This window comes from Carya illinoinensis, chromosome 10 (assembly GCF_018687715.1).
Source record: "Carya illinoinensis cultivar Pawnee chromosome 10, C.illinoinensisPawnee_v1, whole genome shotgun sequence".
Classification (NCBI taxonomy): domain Eukaryota; kingdom Viridiplantae; phylum Streptophyta; class Magnoliopsida; order Fagales; family Juglandaceae; genus Carya; species Carya illinoinensis.
Genome location: NC_056761.1, coordinates 10,098,361 through 10,116,864, shown reverse-complemented (window position 1 = coordinate 10,116,864; position 18,504 = coordinate 10,098,361). Strand labels below are relative to the sequence as shown.

At 35.3% G+C, this 18,504-nt stretch overlaps 2 protein-coding genes across 5 annotated transcripts; one reads left to right on the top strand and one right to left on the bottom strand.

Annotated features, from left to right (window-relative positions):
* Window positions 1-1,495: 1,495 nt before the first annotated feature.
* On the top strand, window positions 1,496-9,509 carry LOC122279395 (SNF1-related protein kinase regulatory subunit beta-2-like). Of its 3 annotated transcripts, none has more exons than XM_043090029.1 (5): window positions 1,496-2,032; window positions 3,062-3,240; window positions 3,343-3,505; window positions 6,651-6,973; window positions 9,106-9,509. In XM_043090029.1, the coding sequence occupies exons 1-5, from the start codon at window positions 1,823-1,825 to the stop codon at window positions 9,167-9,169; spliced, it is 939 nt and encodes a 312-aa protein (XP_042945963.1). In that variant the 5' UTR covers window positions 1,496-1,822; the 3' UTR covers window positions 9,170-9,509. The 3 variants fall into 3 exon arrangements, with proteins under 3 accessions (XP_042945963.1, XP_042945965.1, XP_042945964.1); XM_043090031.1 differs by lacking the exon at window positions 9,106-9,509 and adding an exon at window positions 7,059-7,123 and having other exon boundaries at window positions 1,497-2,032; XM_043090030.1 differs by lacking the exon at window positions 9,106-9,509 and having other exon boundaries at window positions 1,497-2,032; window positions 6,651-7,123.
* On the bottom strand, window positions 7,970-12,436 carry LOC122279396 (heavy metal-associated isoprenylated plant protein 7-like). 2 transcript variants are annotated; one of them, XM_043090034.1, is made up of 5 exons: window positions 12,218-12,436; window positions 11,933-12,114; window positions 10,170-10,378; window positions 8,758-8,848; window positions 7,970-8,542 (listed from the first exon to the last, which is right to left on the bottom strand). In XM_043090034.1, exons 2-5 carry the CDS (start codon window positions 12,024-12,026, stop codon window positions 8,196-8,198), a joined length of 741 nt encoding a protein of 246 aa, XP_042945968.1. In that variant the 5' UTR covers window positions 12,027-12,114; window positions 12,218-12,436; the 3' UTR covers window positions 7,970-8,195. The 2 variants fall into 2 exon arrangements, with proteins under 2 accessions (XP_042945968.1, XP_042945967.1); XM_043090033.1 differs by having other exon boundaries at window positions 11,933-12,098; window positions 12,218-12,435.
* Between the last annotated feature and the right edge of the window lie 6,068 nt (window positions 12,437-18,504).

Below are 18,504 nucleotides of genomic sequence, written 5' to 3'. Positions count from 1 at the left end.
ATCTTTATTCAAATAAATGCAATGTGTAGGAACCAAGTAAAGAAACACATTTTTAGATCTATTTTGTCAAACAGATCAGCTTCCATTCAAAACTGGCACTGCTAATCAAAACCATGCACAATCCCCTGACATGCCTGGTCTATTGATGTATATACCCTTTTTCACTCTTTTAACAATCTTCCTCTGTCCAGTTAACACCGAACTAATCCGAACTGTGCACCACCATTGGACAACAGTCCCAAGTCCCAGCATACCATATCAGTACATTTCACTTTAAGACTTTCCAAAATGTTCATCTCCCAAACACATCTGACATAAGCAGTTAAAATTCCACCCAACTCATGATGGTTAGTTCCCCTGTATGGTCTGCACCATATTCAAATTCAGGAACCTTAAAAACAAACTGCAGAACTCGATACAAACAGTCCAGGCTGCCCCATATGTGAAGTGACACAAAGCCTAAAAGTAAGCAAGCGAATTGATATAACGCTACCCAAACATTGGATGAGAATCAGTCTGAGAGATGGGTGTTGGACACTAGAAACCACAAAGGAACAAAACATAGATGGGGCTGTGCTTGGCTCTTTCGTATGGTCGGTTTAGATGGTCGGCATTGCTATTTTTATGTGTTTGCTGTAAAGTAAAGCTAGGCTGCTTTCCCCGTCGTCCAATCTGCTGCAGGAGACAGTCATATAGAGGCGGCGCAAGTAGGCCCACCGTTTCATTTTTACTAAGATCTGAATAGTAATTTCACTATTTATGTGAGTGTGCCCAAACAATTTTGAAGATAAAAATGGTGCACCCGACACCATCACATTGCATCAATCGATATCTATTGGGTTTTAAGGCTTATGCAGAGTGGTATGGTTCTTTCGTTCAATGAGTATGGTACTATCGATTTAGTACAAACATAGAAGAAAGAGGGTATTTGCATAGATTATGTAATTACTGTATATTTTTTTAAAACAGTGAGTAAATATGAGATTTATATGAAAAAAATTAATTTTTTAATAATAAATATTTTTTTCAAAAAGATTACGTGGCAATTATGCACTCCTCGACTGTATTTAGTATATTTTAAATAAAAATATATTATTTTAGTCAAAGTACTTAAGAACAATAAAATTTAAGATAAATATCAATATTTATCAACATGTTAAATATAATATCATTAATATTGTTGATTATGATATTTATCAACATAACATGTCGTAGAATCGCAAAATATAATATCATTAATATTGTTTATATAATCATCTTAAATTTTAATGACTTGGGTGGATGAAAATAGGGTACCCAATTTTTTTGAGGTGGGAAAAAAATTAGGAGGGAATGAATGAATAAATAGTTCAGAAGAAAAGGAAGGGAAAGGACTATGTCAAAGTGATGACGTGACGACCATCACCACTGTATAAAACATCAAATTCATTGGGCCACCGTTGGATCTTCCAAACTCGTCGGAGATTATATTAACTTAATGGAACCATTTTAATGAAATTAAACCTCCCCCCTCTCATTTTCTTCTCTGTTCTCTTCAGTGCTTGTCAAAGGCCTTCTTCTTCTTATTATTATTACCATTATTTATTTATTTATTTATTTTGTTGTTGTTACTATCAAGTTTTTGTTTTGGTAGCAAAATTCTCCAAAATGGGGCATCTAGAAGGGCTTCTCTCTGTTGGGTTGCCCTCGATTTTCTTCAATTCATTGTGGGTATAAATATAATTGTGTTATTGTGGGGGACTCCCGTTTGAGATTCTGCAAGTGTTTCTTTTTCTTTTCTTTCTATTTTTTTTGTTTTGTTTTTTTGTTCGTGACAATAAAAATGGGTAATGTGAATGCAAGAGAAGATGGGGGTGGTAGCTCATCTGGGGCTGAGGATGGTGGTCTAGAAGGAGGTGGTGGTGGTTCGGAGGAAGGCATGGCTGCACCTGGCGGAGCTCATGGTGTCTCTATTTCTTCTCCTGACATGATGGGTCAGTCCCCTCCTCATAGCCCAAGAGCGACCCAGTCGCCTCTGATGTTTACTCCTCAAGTGAGTTCATTTTCTCTTTCCCTCCGTCTCCGACCTTTTTTAAAAATTATTTTTTATGTTGCATGTGTTTACTTGTTCTAAATTTGGTTAGGAGATTCCAATTTTATATCAGTTATTGCCAAGGTCAGTGTTTTACGTATGGGGTTGTAATTCTATGGCTCAGCGATTGATGTTTGGGATTCGGTAGAGGGGAATTTGATTAATTGGTTAAAATGCCGTTGAAAATGATTCATGAGCGTTGGTGTGTAATTCAGCAGAAATGAGTTGAAAGTTCTTTGCTGAAGATCTTTGGAGATGAACTTCAAACAGATTTTGCCTCCTCAATAGTATAGTGATTCCGTGGGCCACTCACCACATGCTCGATGCAAGATCAAAAAGAATACTGGTGTTTCGATGGCTTTTAGTAGTATATATAGATATTTTTTCCCATATTAGCTTCTTCATTTAACATACGAAAATTTAATTGCTGTTACCTCTTGCAATAAGAGTATGGTTTCTGTGATGAGCTTGTACTTTAGGTCTTTGAAATTGGTGAGGAGTGTTAAAGCATAATCACTTGTCAAGATGCATGCATCCTTCGATGCAACAATAGCACTTGAGCGCTGAATTTAGATCTTGCTGTATGTGGTAAGTGACTCTGGATAGAAGCATGATTCTTCCTTCAATTTTTTTTTGCTGGGCTTTATTATGGGGGCTTTGCTAAGGGGACAATGCTTAAAGACATATCAGCGCATAATACCTTCTGCATCCTGATAATACTTTGTCGGGCTTGGTCCCTTAGAAGCATCTCAATTACCATTGAATCACTATTGTTAAATCTCTTCCTCTTTTTTTTTTTTTTTTTTTTTAAATTTAATTTTATTTATTTTTTATTTTTTATTTTTATATAACGTACTTTAGCCTAAAATATTTTGCTGTTAACCGCACATGTATGCGACTGTTGTACATTCTGGTTTGTGTTTGTTATTCCTGTGCATTGTTGTATCAAAGCATGTCTTTCCCTGTAATTATCTGTTTCTCTCTTTGCAGGTCCCTGTAGTTCCTCTACAAAGACCTGATGAGATGTACAATTCAAGCCATTCATGGATGCAAACTGCTTCAGGGTACGAAGATATGTACCGTGAGCAAGGAATTCCAACAATGATTACATGGAGCTATGATGGCAAGGAAGTGGCTGTAGAGGGATCATGGGATAATTGGAGGACACGGTTCCATTAACTTACTGCCCTCCTCTTTCTTTTTCTAAATTTTACTTGTGCTTCATAAAATGCTATGTAAACACCTAATATCCCTTTTACCTTGTTGATCAGATTGCCTCTGCAGAGATCAGGGAAAGACTTCACTATAATGAAAGTTCTGCCGTCTGGTGTTTACCAGTACAGGTTTATTGTCGATGGACGTTGGAGGTATGCCCCTGACTTGCCCTGGGCCCAAGATGAGGCAGGAAACGCTTACAATGTTGTGGACTTGCAGGTTAATATCTTCACTTTTTTAGTTCATGCCTGCATATGAGATGAATGCAACGATCATAGTATTGAAAACTTGTGTAGTTTGTCTCAATGAAACACTAAAGCCATATTTGTGAATTTTAAGATTTTTTGGAGATATATAACCAGGGGTTTTTATATAAACTACGCCCATTGGATCTCAGTCTTCCAAAGCCTTTATTTCTACAAATAGGATTTGGATATACTGACTAATTCTCTCTATTTTTTTTTTTATAAGTAAGAAAAGGTATTATTAATCCACATAAATAGGTACGGCCCGAGTACACAGGGAGTATCCAAAAGAGCCTAGATACAAGCTAAGGGCTGCGAAAAGTAGCGTAGAAATCATTAAAAGAAGTTCCATTCAACCCCAAGGGGTATCACTCCCTTCAAGATCCAAGGTTCAACACCTTATAGGTGTAAACAATCTTTTGTGGCCACACTCTCTAGTGAAAAGCCAGCAATTTAACAAGTTTCGAGTAGGGAAACTTCCGAAGGTGTGGTGCACGGAACCGGAGTTTACTCTACAGAGGTGGGTCCGAAGGGTCCTGCCTTGGAGAGGTTCCCTAACATTAAAAAAATAAAAAAAAATGTTCCATTCAATACAATAGAAGAAGCCTAGCAGGGTATGATAACTTCCGGTGGTGTGCGCTCCTTGTCCTCAAAACAGTGACTCTTCCTCTCGTTCCAAGTGCACCACATCAGACATAGAGGCGCCATCTTCCAAATAGCTATGATTTGCCCATTACCCTGAATTCCTCTCCAGCATGCCAATAACTCTATCAACTTCTGGGCATTGCCCATGCCATGCTAAGCCTTATGAAGATTTCATCTCATAAAGTTTTAACTACTTCACAATGAATAAGTAGACGATCTGCTGACTCACTATCATGTTTGCACTTGAAGCACCAATTTGTTAAATAGAGGCCACGCCTCCTCAGCTTAACAAGAATCAGAATTTTCCAGTGAGATGCTAGCCAAACAAAAAAAGCCACTTTAAGGGGAGCCCTACTCCTCCATATGCACTTACAAGGGAATGGGGGGGGGGGGGGGGGGGGGGGGGGGGTATGTTGATAATACCTTGTAAAAAAGATCGGACTGAGAAGTTCTTGTTCCTTGTAGATGACCAAACAAACGATCCTCTGCATCTGCATGGGAGTTCAGCGTGTATAACACGCTGTAAAAATCAGCAATATCTCCCATTTCCCAATCGTGTGCCGCTCTAATTAGGGTCGAGCACCGACCAAGTTGGAGTCGGTATGGCCAACCTCCGACTCCGATTCCGATAGGCACATCCTTTGCTCCGAGAGCGGAGTGGAGCGGAGTCGGATTTTGAGTTTTATTTTTTTTTTTTAACTTCATATTTGGCCAACTTTTTAAAAAAATAATTGTGTGAGCTTTCAAATTTCAATTGTTTCAAAAATTACAATCTAAACTAAATAATTCACTTTTGATTACAACAAAAAATACGACTAAAAACAAGTACTAACATGCTTTCAAAAATTAAAAAATAAAAATACATTAAATTACAAAGTTCCAAATGCACCGAAATAAATTTATTTACAAATTAACCAATGGGGCCATGCTAGTATATTATTGAGTTTAACTAACTATATAAGATATAATTATATAAAATCTATATAATCAATACTTTAGTTATTATATGTTATTATAAATTTATTATTTATATATTAGTGTTACATGTTATTATACATTAGTATTACAATGTTACATGTTATTATGCATTATTATTAGATGTTCTTATATTTATATGATTAATATATAGAAAAACACATTTTTATAAAATATGTACAATATCGGAACGGAGGCGGAGTTGGAGTTGGAATGAGAAGTCGGAGGCAGAGGTGGAGTATTGGAATCGGAGCAGAGCGGAGCTGAGTTGGATCAACTCAACCTCCGCCTCCAACTCAAGACTTTCCTTGGAGAAAAAACTCCGACTATGGAGTCGGAGTGGAGCTAGGGTCGGAGTCACATTTTTGGATTTCTGCTCAGCCCTAGCTCTAATGAATCTCATTGACCATTGGGTGGAGTCAGAGGAGAGGGCCATTTTATCAGCAACTGCGGCGTCCTTATTGAACACGATCCTAAAAAGGGAGGGAAAAGCTGTCTTCAAAGCAACATCCCCACACCAAGTGTCATGCCAAATCTGACTGGAGTGCCCCTTCCCACCGCAAGCCTGCAATTAGCAAGAAAGTTTGCCCAGCCATTGTGAATAAATTTCCACATGCCCACGCCGTAGGACCCTCTGACCAATTCTTTTTAGCAATTCAACATTGTTTTGGACTGTAAAATATGTAACTTTCCCAGAAATTTCCTACTATCTCAACCCACTTTCTTTTTGTTTTCATCTTGCCCAATATTTCATGACCAAACAAAGCTCTATGTTGTATTTATTCCCTTTCCTTTTGCCAGCTCTTTCTATATTTCTTTCTGAGATTTGAACAGAGAACTTATTTTCTGCTACTGAATACAATCTTTTAACCTGTGGTAATCCATATGAAAATAGTATGTGGATTAAATTACAAAACATGTGGGATGAATGGATGCAAGATGAGCTCAGACTATCAATATCCAAAGCACTGAGTTAACGTTGTGGTGGGGGCCTGGTGAAGTTATTTGCACATAAATGAGCTTCTCTTGACCTGTGGTTCACCTGATACTGGTTGAAGCAACTCAGTATATTTTTCTTGTCAGCTGTGGTAGCTGGTTAGGATAGTTGTTGTCCTGGCTGTTTGTCTTGAACTTTGTGGCAGCTTCTGATTCAGTTTCAGATTCACATTCTTGATGTCTCTGTAATTTTAGTGATTCACTTACTGTATTAATTTTTTTAGTTCTTATTCTATGCATGCGGTGTTGTTATCATTTTAGTATGGCATTTTGGAAATAGTGTATACATGCATGCACTCATCACACAATCTTTTGTTTTGGTCATTTTTTCATTTACGAGTCTACCATACAGGCTAACTTTATACTTTTATTAATTTTTTATCAGAACAAAACAGGCGAACTTTACATTAGTCAAAATATGTTGGAAAATAATGATTGGGTGCTTTGGGGCTGCAATTTTCTAATTTAGACTGAAAGTCATTGTTTATTAATGTAATATGCAGGATTATGTTCCTGAAGACATTGAAAGCATTTCTAGTTTTGAACCTCCTCAGTCCCCAGACTCAAGTTATAACAATATGCAACTTGGATCTGAAGATTTTGCCAAGGAGCCACCATGGGTGCCTCCACATTTGCAGATGACTTTACTCAACATGCCCGCATCCAACATGGAGATCTCGCCTCCTTTGTCAAGACCTCAACACGTTGTGCTTAATCATCTTTACATGCAAAAAGGGAAGAGTGGCCCCTCAGTGGTGGCACTTGGGACAACTCATAGGTTTAGAGCTAAGTACGTGACAGTGGTGCTCTATAAGTCATTGCAGAGGTAAACACATACATCTATGTCAACATTTGTAATCTTAAACTCTTTTATGTAGTTAATATATTTTAATAGGTTGTTATCCCAGCAGCTAGGAAGGAGCATAAAATCAAATTCAACTATATTACTTCAAGTAAAGCAATTGCTTGATTACCATTTTGATCCTACGATTTATTGTTTGTTCTTCCTCTTTGCAATTTTCTGCTGTGTTATCCCTGTTTGATGAAACATTGAATATTTAATATGCTATTTGTCCATAAAGTATTATAGGATTCCAATAAGAGGGTTAGAATAACGAGTTGGAAAATATTGCAAATGCACATATCTTAATTATTTATGTAATCTATCACATTACAGAGTCATATGAATATCACTTCCTACAGTCACGCTTGTATGTACAAAATGCAAGCAATTGCTTATTCAATTTGCTCTTCACCCAGCTCCGAATAAGCAACAGTGACAGGTTTATAGTTAGGAGCACCCCAACCTGCCATGAAATAGCGCCACATGAGTTAGTGTTATCCCAAATCCTGATCTAATAAATAGGGAAAACAGAGAACTAAGCCAGGAGCTTCCCATAACTATCATAAGCAGCAACTTAAGATCAAACTGCAGCACTCAAGATCTTATTGGTGTCATATTTGTGCCCGGTGGGAGTGGATAGCTAATTAGGAAAGTTTCAAGCATCAAAATTCAAAGGTGCTAAACTACTAGTAACACAAAGGGACAATTATGTAGATGGGCATGTTAAAACCCAGTCCCAACCTTGAGAATGGAAGACCAAGGTGTCACAAGTGAGCTGCCAATAAAAAACTAAGACCCCAACCCCAAGTCTGTGGCAACCAGACCCGAAAACGGTTTCTACAATTCGGAAAGATATAGGTAGAACATGTGTATTCTATTTGATAGGTGGAGTGAGGCGACATCTTGACATTTTGAGAATATAAACTGAAAGTTCTTAAGATAGAATATATATACTTTCTAAAGCTACTTGGAATGCAATACTCACAACTTCATCTGCTATATTAGTTGATTCAAAAACTCAGACCACCGTAGCTCCTTACAATCAATTAGGCACATATTTCATTCCTCAAGAGCAAAAAACAGGACACAATTATTTTATCTAAAAGAAGAAAAAGTTCTCTTATTATTTTATCTAACTACAGGTAGAACATTGCATAGACAGCTGTTCAGGGCACTACAACAATAGGCACAACATGTGTTACATTTACATAACTGAGCAAGCATTGGGGTTGTCATCACTGAATATCTGAGCAGGATATGCATAGTATTCCGACAAGTACTTGGATGTTGGCCAATATTCGTTTCGCTTGATATCAGTACTGATCTTCATATCATCCTCTCCCTTGCCTTCTTCCTCACCATCTTGCTTCTTTTCTTCTTTATCTTCCTTCTTTTCCTCTTCTTTCTTCTCTTCTTTCTTTTCTTCATCCTTCACTATGGAAGCTTGCTTTTTGGTTCTCTTGTACACATAGTCAACCAGCCTTGTTGGTTCCACTACTCCTTTAACCATTACTTGGTCATTGGCTAGGTCTGTTTCCACTGATTCAACACCTGCAATACACCAACATCTCACATTGCTGCACATATACTTTTTTATTTTTATTTTGTATTTTTTGTGGTTGCTCGATCGATGTCTGTAAAGAACTATTGGGAATGGTTGTGGTTACATATAGACACACACCATCAAGCTTGCAGCTTGATATAGAATTTAATTTTAAACTCTCTTACAAGCTGTCGAATCTTGAAATTTTCTAGCAACTTCGTACCTTTTATTTTTCGGATTTGCTTCTGTAAAACTTGAGCACAAGCTTCGCAATGCATTCGAACTTTTAGAACAACCGTAATAACAGCAGGAGGCTGGCAAAAGATCCCAATTTTTCGTCAGAAAGTACATATGATTTAAGAATCCCCATAATCATAACAAAGAAAATAGAATTCCTCGGAAACATTGGATCCTTAAATATTTGTTTTCAATTATTGAAGCGATTAAAATCTGAACAATTTAACCTCAAAATAATGAAATGGATATAAAAAAAGGGACAAGTTGGGTTAGACAAACAAGAAGAAAAATGTTTGTCCATCTCTGATTTAGTTATGCTTATTTGGTAATTAAGGCAAGTGGACTCCTGCCTCAAGATCAACCCAACAGGACCAGCCAGCGGCACTCAAGGACAGTGAGGATAGCAGCTAAAGCTACTGCAAGCAGCCTTGAAAATATTTGCTGCGCTGTAAATAAGGACAAGTGTATGGCCCTTAAAATTTGTCATTAAACTAGGCTAAAGTTGACTGATCAAGGACAACCCCATTGTAGCAGTTTCAGTACAGCAACTTTTGCCTTACCGGGAGCAGGCGGGCAGCCGTGGGGTCAAAGCTCACGGTAGCCTCACAATGATATCACAGTGATTATCTGTGCCATGTAAAATGTGCCTACGTACGTACTCGGGTGGGTTAATTACTTTGCCGACTTTGTCGGTTGGGTTACTTTCATGTCAGCATGAATACGACAGCCATTGATGACCGTCTCCTCTCCAGTCTGACCCTACTCATATAAGTTCGTGGGCATCAAAAGTAGCGAGATATTGCAATGCAACTCATTTCTTCTTTCTTTTTCCTTTACGTTTAGGGTTGTTTGCAGATCGGTAACCACTTAAAAAGATGTATATTGTGGCAAAGGGTCATAATAATTTGAGACCGTTAGGACGGGCAAGTTCTAAAGAACAGAGAGTGATAAGATCAAAAAGTACAAGTGGCCCAAGTGGGGAGAGAGCAGACGTACTTCCATGTGATAAGGGTGAGCAAGGGGAAGAGGGAGTAAAAAAAACAAAAAAAAACCTACATATCCACCAAACTTCATCCAAACAAAAATAATAAATAAATTTTTGTAAATTATTTTTTGAGTTATTCTATTCTTAAATTGGCCGGTAAAATATACTATTTACTAAAGATCTAATTAGTAAGATTTAAATTTTAAAATTTATTTTTTAAATAAAATTATATTATATAAATAATTAGCTAAATGTACTCTAAACATCGACTCGCACTAATTTTCAAGTATCTTTTCCTTTGACTCTCTTCTCTATTTTGCTTTCATTTATCTTTACCTAGCAAGCGTAATGATAGTACTGTAGTCATGACCTAATTAATTAGCTAGCTCTATTGGTACGCAAGATTAGTTTACCTGTTCTTGTTTTTTGATCTCAGCTTCCACCTTGATCTCTTCTATTTTTTCTTCTTTTGTCTCTTCAGAGGGTTTTGGCAGAGGTGAAATTAGCTTAACCTTTTTGCCACTTTTCTTTTGTAGTCTTTCGCAAACCTTTATGGGGTCTGCAGCTTTTCCTTTCACCACCACCTTGCTGGCCTTGCTATCTGTGGTTACCCCCTCAACTCCTGCAAAAATAAGTAATCATTTGTAAGGGAGATATAATTGATATCAATTCAATTTAGTTTATTTTTAAATTAAATTTAGTATTTAAATATTTAATTTTTAAATTATTAAATTTATCTTAATTTAAAATCTCTTTACACGTAAAATTTATAATTTTTTTCAGTTTAACATCTATTTACACGCGAGACCTATAATATTTTTTAATTTCTTATAAATATATCTAAACTCATCTTAAGATCTGAACACATCTAAACTCATATTAAATGAACTCCATAAAACTCATTCTACTAATTTCAAAATTTTATCTTTCCATGAGCTCTATCAAAATTTCAATTTTTTTAAACTCCTTGGAAGTCCCGATCTTAGGAAAACTATATATAATTAATATTGGATTGTCACCACAATTAATTATCACTTTTATTCACGTTGAAATATCCTAATTAATCTCTGCACGTGCAATTATATTATAATGTATGCATGGTAGCCATGCATGGACCAAAACAAATTATCAAGATATATATCGGTGTCCATGCACCAAATTAGGTAGGCTGTGCCATTAATACATAGGCGTTGTGTTCAACAGTAAATAAACTTATCAATTATCAAGATGAATAATAGTGAAATGATTTGAGTGAAAATGTTTTAGATTTTGATAAATGAGAGAAAAAAAAATTGAATTAAAATATCATAAAATTAAAATCTTGTTTGAAATAATTTTTAAACAAAATTTTTATTTTGAAATTTATAAAAATTATATTGATTTTTGTGTTCGAATAATGATTAGATAATTAATGATTGAATGAAAAAGTCAAAAACTTGAAATTAAAAAATGTTTTGTGTTTAATTGATGTTCCGTAATAACACTATATTTGAGAAGTTTTGAGAGTTATTAGTATCCAAACATAGCTTAACTTAGTGGATACTACAATAAAATTGCTTATTTGCTACCAAGTATTTTCAATCAAAATGACTATTTTCTATCAAAATGAGTCTACTCTTATCATCAATAGTCATTTTCATTGCAAATAACTCTTCACAAATACTCATTATTTCTGTAGTGAATTAATTAATTAATTAATTAATATATATTGAAATCATTACATTAATCACGAGTATTCATCATGATGTCTTTCCTTAAAAAGTTAAATAGATAGCATCTGCTTAATATGAAACATGTAATAATTTAATTGTTGTACTTCCAAAAATGATTACATTAATAAATAAATAAATAAAACAGCCCATATTTTACATCGAATGAAATAGAGACTCATAATTTTTTGGGCTTAAGACTCTTTTTTTAAAGTGCCGGCTGGGATCTTGTCTTCTCATCAGCCTCGAAGATCCATTAGCTGGCTTGACACTTCAATTTTTCAGTCACACATATATCTGAATCTTCAACATTTTTTTGAATTTTTTTTTTTTAAAATTTTAAATGTGACCATATTCATGACTGCGTGCTCACGTTTTCCAGTCCTCATTCATGCATTTCTACAGTTTTAGAGAGTGGAGAATTAAAAAAGGGCTAGGACATTGAACGAGTAAAAGAAAATTATGACCTGCAAATCCTTTCAAGGCACTCGTCACTTTCCTCGCACAGGCCTTACAATGCATATCAACCTTAAGCACAATCTCCTGTGGCTTCTCTTCCATTTTCTCTTCTCCGGCCAGCTTCTGATCTTCTGTGCTGCTTTCTTTTTTCTTCTGATCCTGTTCTTTGTTTTCCTATTACCACGCAGAACTGTTCATCAGTTATAAAAACAAACAGCATGATCACAACATATTACCTAAAACCACTCATTTTTAGCAGCATTAGGATCCATGAAAGAAATAAACTAACTTACTTCGCCCATTTCTGTAACGATGCTTATTATCAAAGTACAAGGTAGCCGAAATGATATGCAAGCAATGGCGTCGACTTCAAGAGCGCGCTCAGCCTGATCTCTAGCTTTCTGTGTCTCCCGGCCGCCTCTTCATATATATGGGGAAGTGTTTGTGGGGAGAGGAAGAACATTTAAGTAAGAAAACGACACATGCATGCAGGAGATTATTAGCTCAGAAATAAAGAAAGTTCAGTGGGGGGGGGTGGGGGTAAAAACAAGAAAGGAAAGAAATAACATGGGGATTCTGAAAAGCTGACGTGGAATAATTTAATGCAGACTAGAAGTAGGTCCTCTGACTGACTCAGCACCTCATCAGATACTTACACTTCATTTCCTGCAATGATCTATATCCATCTAAATAGTATGATTTGCATGCAATGCTGTAGCCAAAATTACTGCTTGCTTACGTTAAAGGAATAGGACACGAAATATATGACATTCACAAGATATTGACCAAAGTTGCAGGAATAGTGACGTTGCGTGCCCTTATTAACGTGTATTTTCATATGTTTTTAAATATTTTTTAAATATTTTATTCTTAAAAATCCTGTAAATATAAAATATTTTTTAATTTTTAACTTTTTCATCTAATTATTATCTAATCATTATAATTTTTTCAAACTTCTATACAATACAAAATTTTTATTTTTAATTTTAAAATAAAAATAATATTAAAAAATTATATTCAAATAATATTTTAATTTTATAATATTTTTATTCAACTTTTACTTCCTTAGATATTATTTGGGAATACAATTAACCATCTCATCTCATTTTAAGATTTTCCATAATTTTCTTCCTAAACATCACTAAAATATAGATACTTTTCAATTTTAAATTTTCAAATTCTTCCTATAATCATTACAAATTTCTTGAATTTTATAATAAAATAAAAAAAAATAATACAACTTTTTCAAATTTTAAAATAAATATAGTATGAAAAAAATATATTCTATACAAATTTTTCAAATTTCAAAATAAATATAATATTCAAAAAATATATTCTAGCAAAATTTCAATTTTATAATATTTTTATTCAACATTTTCTCTCTTATTTTCTAAAACTTAATAAAATATCTTAATTCAAATAATTTTACCACTATTCATAAAATATTTTATTATTATTTACAAATATAAAATTCTAAGTATCCAAAGAAACCCTATTCTTTCTTTTTCTTTTTGATTCTCAGTTATGTCACATGGGGATAATTAGTCTGATTCTTTCCAAAAATATAATTTTTCTGATTTAATCTGCAAAAAAGAGAATAAAAAAAATATGTTAATGTGAATTAGTAAAATATTAGATTACATATTTTATTAATTATATATAGATTAAATCTCACGTGAAATTATAAAAAAATATGGTGGAAGCTCGAATCTGAATTTCAGAGCGTACGTGCCCGGCTGTCACCGGATCTTAATAAGGCCTCGTCCTGGCCACCGACCATGGGATGGGTACCAGGGACTGGGTGTGGTTTGTTCATCAGTTGGGCTTCTGAAGTCCAAAACTGGTGGGCTCCATCCTACATTATTATCAATGATCTGTATAGGAATGGGACCCATCTAATTAAGAGACACCACTCTTTGGATGTCACGTGTTATGATGAGCATTATCTGCGTCTAGTCTCCAGTGACATGAAAATGGCATGACAAGGGGAGAAACAAAATAAGAAAGGACTCGGGAAAATGTTGGTTTCTTTCCTGTCATTTTCAATTGATAAACTTTTATGCATAAAGCCAGCGTTTACGATGATAAATAGAATATTAGGAGTTAACATGACTTCAAGTAAATTCAAAAATACAATGTGATCTAAAGGATAAGGAAAAATATCTGGTAAATTTTAGATTCCGAGATTTCAATTCATTAGTTTTCTATCTAAATTTTAAGATAAAGACATACGACAGAAATAGACGCATGATTAAAGCTAGCTTTATGTAATGAAATAATCTATATGTATTCTGTCTCTTTCATGACCAAAAGCTCTCAAAACATTTTCACGATCGAGCAATATTGAAAAGGTTATCACAATGATATATGGTCCTTGGAGGATGGTGAGTTAAATCTTCCCATCTACCTCTATGGAGAGTTTCTTAGAAGGGGAGGTCCATTTAGCCCCCACCAAACCCTACCCATCTGACCCCCTTTTTCTTCAACAGATTTTTGGATAATATGTATGTATGTATGAATAGAGACCTAAAAGTTCGTGAATATATTTTTGTGCAAGCTACATATATAAGGTGCATGTTTGTCGTATTACATGCGAACAACCAATGTGCATAATCTATATGTATTATATGTTTTGTTTCTATTTTGAGCATACTATCTTCAAAGCATAATCTTAAAATCCTGACACTGCTAGATCCGCCTCTCAATCTGTATATCATTGCAGGTAATGAATTGAATTAAAAGCATCATTAGTCTAATACAAAATTTGTATGAATCCTTATCTATTGTGTTGCCAAGGAAAACTGTGAGAGAATCCTTTCTTACCGGATTAAACATCTCATCCCATTTTAAGAAAATGCTTTACCTTTTGTAATCTGTGACTTTTTTTTTTTTATTTTGGGGGGGGGGGGTTGGTTAATATCGAACATTGTATTGGTTAGGTTCTAACCTCTTTAATTGAGTTGATAAGTATGAGCATGCATATGAAGATCAGAGTCCCATCATCTGTGGTAGTCTACTTACCATAGATCATACTTGGTTTTCTGATGTAAGTTATAGAGAATCTCTACCATTGTAATTTGCATTTCTGCTGAATTACTTACAACGCATGCATGCGGATTTAGTTGAGACCACAGGTGGGTTTCATGTTCCATTGTGCCGAGATGTGAGGTGCAGGTGGTGATGATCACATGGGGTATGTACCAGCGCCCTTGACAGGCACTCTAGGACCCGCGATTGGTTGATAGCTGGGCTTCGGGACATCACTTCTACGACTACTATCAGCCCGAGCCCTACTAATTATTAGATGAGTGACACCGCACACATGCACTAAGTGGCTCTTGAATTCACAAGTACTTCCCTCCAAACGATTATTGCGGTAGAAAATGTCATTTGAGATACAGCTCACCAGTCAGATGAGACCGGCCACAAATTAAACAAGGAAGTTTTGCAGGACAAGGTAGGGAAGCATTATCCATTAATTTTTCTGAAAAGTAATAGATGCATATACCTAATGATCAGGTCAAAAAGCTCCTTAGGGAACATGCTTGTCCTTTGATCATTATAATTATTTGATAAGTAGCAAAGAATTATGTTTGTAGGGTTGTTACAAGTAACATGCATCTTTTTAACATAATTGATTGTATGTTTCATGGCATTCATTCTTCTTGCCTTCTAATGCTAGGCATTGAAAGCAGATTGCTACACTATCATGCATGAGTTTGTTTTATGAATTAAGTATAGTTTTAATTTATAAGGCAGACTCCGATGGGATTCTTTTATATATGTAATAAAGCAGGGGCACTTTTAGTGGGCGTGCCCTTGCCTCTTCCCTTATTGGGATGCCAGGCATAACGCCTGGAGTAATGCCAGGCGTTATGCCTAGAGTCAAGGGTTGTAACTTTAGCTGGCTATAAATGGCCAGCCAACGGTTACCACATGGAGCGATGCAGAGGACTGATAAATCAGTCCTCTAACTCTTGGCAGACTTATCTCTTGAAATCATCTCTCTATTCAGTGAATGAAAATTCTTATGTTGTGGGCATTTTGAGTATGTCTCTAGATTTATCTATGTAGCAGATTCACACACCGAGTGAAGGAGAAATCGGTTTGAGTACTGGATTCACTCGTGGAACAACTACACAGATTATCCTTGAGGTATTTCTTCTGTTGTGTATATTAACATAAATTCTTACAATATATATATAGGCCCTAAGCATTTCATGAAAAACTACAAAAAGTGCATTCCATGTACAACAATATGTGTAATTTATTCAAAATCTAATTCTTGAGCTCGTTTTGTTCAAAAGATCAGTACATTAGGAATCGTAATATAAAAATGCTTCTCAATAATAGTATTAACAAAGCAAACAACAATAATGGTGTGCAAAGATAATGGCCCAAAATGAACCCAAAAAAAAAAAACCTCAAGATAGAAAGCAAGCAAAGTTTATAAGGTACAAGAACACAAAGCAAATGATCTAGATAGCATCGCGAGCACAACCTGTCTAGTTGATCCATCTTTGTTAGGGTGAAAACCGATCACCACGGTTCGGTTTCAGTCCCAAACCGAAACCTAACCGACACGATTTTCAGGATAAAAGCTCGACCCAAACTGATTGATAAAGGGTGGAAAAACCGGCCGGCGTAGTTTCGGCCGGTTTCTGTCGGTTCATCGGCATTCCATCGGTTCACAACATTCAACAAAAAAATTCAATCGAAAAAAAAAATTTCAATCGGGAGATGAGAGGGAGTCTGTGTGTGGCGTTATGAAAGGTGGAGGAGATGGCGTTATGAAGGCTTACGTTAGAAGTGATATTCGTTGACGAGAGTGGAGGAGGTGGTGGCTAGCAGCGGCGAGTGACATCGAAGAGGAGGAGTTGAGGAGGACGTGAGTTCGTGACGATGGTGAGAGAGCATAGAGGTGAGAGTCGAGAGAGAGCTCTGTGTGCACATGGCCACCTGGGTGAGTGACGATGAAGAGGATACTGGAGTCGAAGAAGAAAGAAAGGTGGAGTTGATTTAAATAACCCTAGCCAGAACGATGCCGTTTGGTATCAACACACTAAACGACACCGTTTCCTTAGTGTTTGTTTAAAACTGTGGGATCTAAACGCACTGTTTCACTTAAATAAGTGAAACGACGTCGTTTTGAGCCTATATATACGGAATAAAAAAAAAAAAAGGAAAAGACGTCGGTCGGTTCAGCGGTTTTCCCAGGGAGCGAATCGGGACTGAACCGGTCGACATCGGTTTGACTTAAATCCTACAGCCAGCTGACCGGTTTTCTGCTGGTTTTCTGCTGGTTCCCAGCTCCGACAGTTGGTCTGGTAGGTTCCCAGCCAGTTTCTTCGGTTCTTATACAGCCCTAGTCTTTGTTTAAGATGGTGTTGACGATTAGAAATGACCATCATAGGCCTGAGACCACCACTACAACGAAAAAGAGATTTTGGGACAATTTTGGTTTGGGACGAAATGAAAATTGTCCTAAAAAGTTAGATTTTGGAATGAAATATGAATTTTGTTCCCAAAAAATGACGGAATGTCCAGACCGTTCGAATATGTTCAAACGATCTAGTTAGGGACGAAATATTTTGTCCCAAATTAGTTAACCATTCGAACACTAAAGATTCACCATTCGAACGTATAAATTGTATCATTCGAACGTAATTTTGGCGTGTTAAGTAAATTTTTTTAGAGAGAAATTGATGCATCGTTCAAACGTTAAAGTTTAACTGTTCAAATGATATATCAACACGGTTCAAACATGATTTGAAGGGGTCGAACAGTGACCAGAGTTTTTTTTTTGCAGAGTTATATTTATATTAACTAGCAATTGTAAGAAATTGGTTAATTAAATAATATGAATAATGTTGAACCCAAAATTTCAAGTTTTGTGTAATTATATATCTACACATGGATTTTGATGATAACAAATGAATTCAAAGAATAAAGAAGTCTCAAGCTCAAGTTGTCTACACAATAGAGTCAAGCACATTAAAAAAACAAGCATGAACAAAAAGGGAACAAGTTTACATTAAAGTTATAGAGTAATGTTGTAAATCTCTTAAAAATTCAAAATTAGGATTAAGGTTCAAAATTAATATTTTATCATAAACCATTAAAATACATTTTTCACATGTACATGAATGTTTTGAAAATTAAATTTGAAAATTTTGAAAGATGATTGATTGTCATCTTTTACATGTGCATATCTTGATTAAAGGTTTGAACTTTGAAAATATTAAAGATGATTAATTGTCATCTTTCACATGTGCATGTTTTATTTGAATATTTTCAAAAGTGATTAATACTTTTTTTGACTTATGCAAAAGGTAGATGTTTTTGTTTGAAATATTTGAAAGGTAAAATGTGCTCCTTTTGTCATACGCAAAAAGTAGAAAGATTAGGTTTGAAAATTTTGAAAAGTAAAGTGTGCTCCTTTTGTCATATGCAAAAAGTAAAAGATTAGGTTTGAAAAGTAAAGTGTGCTTCTTTTGTCATATGCCAAAAGTAAAAAATTAGGTTTGAACTTTTTGAAAAATGAATGATGTTGTTTTTGACAATTGAAAAATAAGAACAT